At 38.5% G+C, this 4,535-nt stretch overlaps 1 protein-coding gene across 1 annotated transcript; it reads left to right on the forward strand.

Annotated features, from left to right (window-relative positions):
• Positions 1 to 563: 563 nt before the first annotated feature.
• Positions 564 to 1,691, forward strand: LOC115628945 (dnaJ homolog subfamily C member 22-like). The gene has a single exon (XM_030525219.1). It carries the CDS (start codon positions 564 to 566, stop codon positions 1,689 to 1,691), a length of 1,128 nt encoding a protein of 375 aa, XP_030381079.1.
• The last annotated feature ends 2,844 nt before the right edge of the window (positions 1,692 to 4,535 follow it).

Below are 4,535 nucleotides of genomic sequence, written 5' to 3' on the forward strand. Positions count from 1 at the left end.
TTTCCAGATGCACCCCCCCCCCCCCCCCACTCCCCCCTATTAACGATTTTCTATAACTCCCGTAATTCTTGGAATTTTGAACTAATTTGGTAGACACATGCAGTTAGTGATTATATATCCGTATACCAAGTTTCATTATGATATGTTGATCAGAAAGAAAGTTATAGCCATATAACCAGGCCCAATGCACACATACATACATATGTACAAGTACACCAACACGAATAGACACGATTCTGATGTAAATGTAAATGTATGTAGGCATGTATGGAATATTTTATATTTAATTTCATTAATTAAATAAATTTAAAAAAATTTTTTTTTTGGTGGTGATCAAGGTTTTCTTTGCCACTTGTTTCTTAAATATTAAATAATAGAGTTAATTTAAAAAGATATTGTTCTATACTCCGATTTTTTTTTAGTTTTTTTTTTTTGCAAATAAAGCTAAATAAATAAAAATTTAAAAAATTACTTTTTGGGTCGACAAAAATGATTGAAACGAAGTGTGTGTGGCAAGAAAATTCAACAGAAATTTATTCTCGTAATTCTGTCCTTTTTCGAATATGGGCACCAAACAAATTATATATCCCAGATCGAGCTTGCAATCGCCTTTCGATGATGGGATGCGGAACAATAATGGGAAGCAGAAGAACATACCGAAGAAGAAATCTTTGTTCCTACACTACATTCTGTGGCTATTTGGCGGTATCTTTGGCATACATCATCTGTATTTGAATCGCGATGGCCATATCTTCTTATTGTGGTGCACATTTGGCGGATATTTGGGATTCAGGTGGCTTAGTGATATGTTCATGAGAGCCGAGTATGTGCACGATGGCAATGAAGATCCGGGTTTCGTTAGGAAATTCGTGCCTCGTCGTCCACCATTATTTTCCACGAAGCGTTTTGTGGCACAGCTGATGATTGGCTTTATGTTCGGCCAGATAGGGTCCTTTGCCATACCACAAAAGAGTGTGGCCGGAATCGATTGGACCTTTCTGCACTGGGGCGTACCGCTTTTCGTGGCATTGGGCGTCTGGACAGTGGGAAATATTGGAAAAGAATGTGGAGCAATGTGGCATTGTCTGGTGGCCGCCGCCATTACCTATCCCGTGGGCTATTTAATATACGACCAGCTGTACACACTATTAATTACGGCTACCCTCTCAACGCTGGCCTTCGACACGTTCGCCAGGCAGTGGACACCCAATCCGCAACCTCGCCGTAGTGCCTGCTTGCGCTCAGTAAAATTATCGGGCGCCTTCTGCATCTATCTTGCAGGCTGGTGTTGCTTTCTCTACTTCAATGCCACCACTTTGGATGAAAATGGTGCTGAGGTGCCCATTCGTGAGGTGCTTCAGGATTTCTTGGGCTCGCCCTGGTGGTCCGATTTTAAGGAGGCATTTCGCGATACATACAACCATGCTAAGCGTCATGGCTGGGAACTTTTAATGAAGACGATACTCGAAAGCACGACCGCAGATGCTCCTGATCTGCATGCGTACAAGGTTCTGGGAATCAGCCCAACTTCAACGAAGGCAGAGATAAGCGCCGCCTACCGAAAGCTCTCCAAAAAGTATCATCCGGATAAGCTGAAGGGTGACGAGGAACTGCATCTGGCCATGAACCAGTTCATTGAGATCCAGGAGGCTTACGAGGCACTACGAAACAGAAATAAGGACGATCAATAGACACCTTTCTCAATCAGTTGGCCACCATACTGAGTACACTCGCATTGTTTTTCGTCATTCGTTTGTTATGTTCGCATGTTAAATTTTCAAAAAACCTAAACCTACAGTGAAAACACAACACAAAATACACAATTTTTCTCAGCAAGGATACCAACTGCCTGCTGGCAACATTCGATTAAATATGTTTCAAGTCCTTTAAAGCGTTTGTATAATTTTCTGAGCCGAAATCAAGCACTTTGCGAAAACAGCTTCACTTTGGTCTTTCACTGCGTTTTCACTGCAGTCAGTTGTTGTTTGGGCCTCCGCCGTGCCTGCTGAGCGGCCAAAAGCGTGACCTAGAAAATGTCAATGGCTTCACAATCTGGAGCTGAACTGTAATAGTTTAGATATGGACATGAAGCCAGCAAAATTAGTTATGCATTGTCACTGCTTCTGTCTGTAGTGGCAGACACATAAAGCACAGACTACATCGATTTAAGTTCAAGACGGTCTCATGTGCGCGCACACACATCCACATTCACGCGCACACACTCTTGCGTTTTTATCGCATTTGTGTATTTTATTCATTTATTTACTTTTGTGGGCGTCTATCCTCCCACTATTTTTCTCTTTGGCAGCCTTATTTGCGCTTTATTTATTCTGTGGCGGCATGAAAAATGCGTCGCATGAGCAGATTTTGTGACGAAGACGACAACAACAACGACAATGGAGGGTACAGCAAAAAATTGGTTTTTGTTCGCAATGTCAACGCACAGTGGGTTGCTTCGAGTCAAAAAAAGATATTGTAGATAAACAGATTACAAAGTAATTAAAGTAAATTATATAGAATACATCTTTTCATTATCATTAATGGACATATAAGCCATTGCTCAGTAGTAGAATCTTGCCATATAGTGCTAGAAATCCAACAAAAAATATGCCGCATAAAAAAAACATTGTCCCAGAAACAACAAAGCGCTGCTGAATTCGCTAATTATACATAGTTAACGAGCTTTGTAACTCGAAAGCACCTCTTCAAGAAGTTTTTGATTCTAAATGTAAATTCCTTCAGTGCTAATTGTTTTGTTTTAAATATAAAAAATTAAATTAAGTGTGTTTAATATTATATTATAATAATATAAAATAATTAATACTATATTTTCAAAAATTATGATTTGCGTCGGATTTTTCAATTATATTTTTTAGAAATTCCAAGATCCCTGTAGAAAATGAGAAAAAACCGAGCACAAGTGGCTTTGATGTTTGTGGCTAACTATTTTCATAACACTGTCACAGTTGGAAATTCAGCCAGGACGAACCGTTTTATTTATGTAGAAAAATGTTGATATAGAACATTTCAGCTTAAATGTGTGCTAGATATTTTAAATATTTTTAATATATTCCTTTTGAGTTAAACATTACTTTAGGGATAACCATAAATTAGACAAAAGTGTAAAGGCATCTACTTATTTTATGGTATTGGAATCTTTGGTAAGTGTGATGTAATTGTGATGCTGCAAGTCAGACCAAGTGCAAAGTAGCCTTTAATAGTATAGCACGACATATCTTTGGCAAAACAAAATGTTCAATTTGATCCTAAGTCTTGGGTTAAACTTGGAACCCTTGTTTTCATGGACAGAATCATTACACGAAAAGAACCGAATTATTTGTACGAAAATATCTCATTTGAATAACTAAATAAAACTAATCTAAAAAGAATAATAGTATTTATACACACTTTATTTAATTTATCAATAATATAATAATAAAAGTAAGGTCAGTTTGGCAAATGGATACAAATATACTTAAATATTTATATGATAGAAATAGAAATAAAGAGAATTCATAGGGGAATCCACTTCTCAGTAGAGCGTACAAATTTGAACATGTTTCTACATATATGAATGCTAATTAAATATATCGAGCACATTTATTGCACACTTGGGGCTAAGAGTTTGGTATTTTTCGGTTTCACTTGAATAAAACGAATAAGGAAAATTTAAATTTGAATTGAAGCGCAACTTTGGGAATCGTACATATATAGTATACATATATACGAGGTCCCCACTGTGCGCCGCCACCGAGTAGCTTGCTTTGATTAAGTGTGCGTGCCTCAGACAGTTGGGCAAGTGTTAGACTGACTCATTGGCCATTTGATGAAATGTCGTCCGTTGCTCAATGTACTCGTACTCGCTCGTACGCTTTCCAACGCAAATGTGGCTGCTTTCTTGCCTGTTTGTTTGCTTGTACGTTTTTGTTTGTTTGCCTATTTCATTGTTTGCCTTTGCCCAGAAAGAAAAGAAGAAAGGGTTGTTAAAATGTAATTGCGAATAAAATAAAACAGCGAACGTGCACATCGCAAATATGCGGATGAGTGCGGCGACCGCCTCTGGCATAGAAATGTACACGAACGAAAAAAAATACATATTCAAAAGTGTCATAAATGTAATACAACTTTTTCCTTTATGGTTCACGCAGACATACTCTTACACACACACACACACACCCACACGCAGGCACATGTTGGGCTGTTTGTGTTGGCGTGATGCTCAAGTGCCGTTGTTAAAAGTTGTGTCGACGGCCCGGCCAATAAAAACATGTGAGGAAAAGTACAAAAAGAAGAAAAAAAAAATAAGCTGAAATAGAGTTGAACTAAAATAAGTTTAAGAAGCAGTCAAAAGATGCAGGCTCCACACATTCACATACACCCCCCTCCCTCCACCCCATACACACACACACATGGCAAACTCGAACTTGGCGCCAAAAGTTTTGCAACATCACACACACACACACATATATATATACACCACATCGAGACAGGGTGGCATAAGGCATCGTATTCGAGGGGGTGTGGTAAGTGTAATG

This window comes from Scaptodrosophila lebanonensis, unplaced genomic scaffold (genome assembly GCF_003285725.1).
Source record: "Scaptodrosophila lebanonensis strain 11010-0011.00,11010-0021.00 unplaced genomic scaffold, SlebRS2 tig00000129-arrow-arrow-pilon, whole genome shotgun sequence".
NCBI lineage: Eukaryota > Metazoa > Arthropoda > Insecta > Diptera > Drosophilidae > Scaptodrosophila > Scaptodrosophila lebanonensis.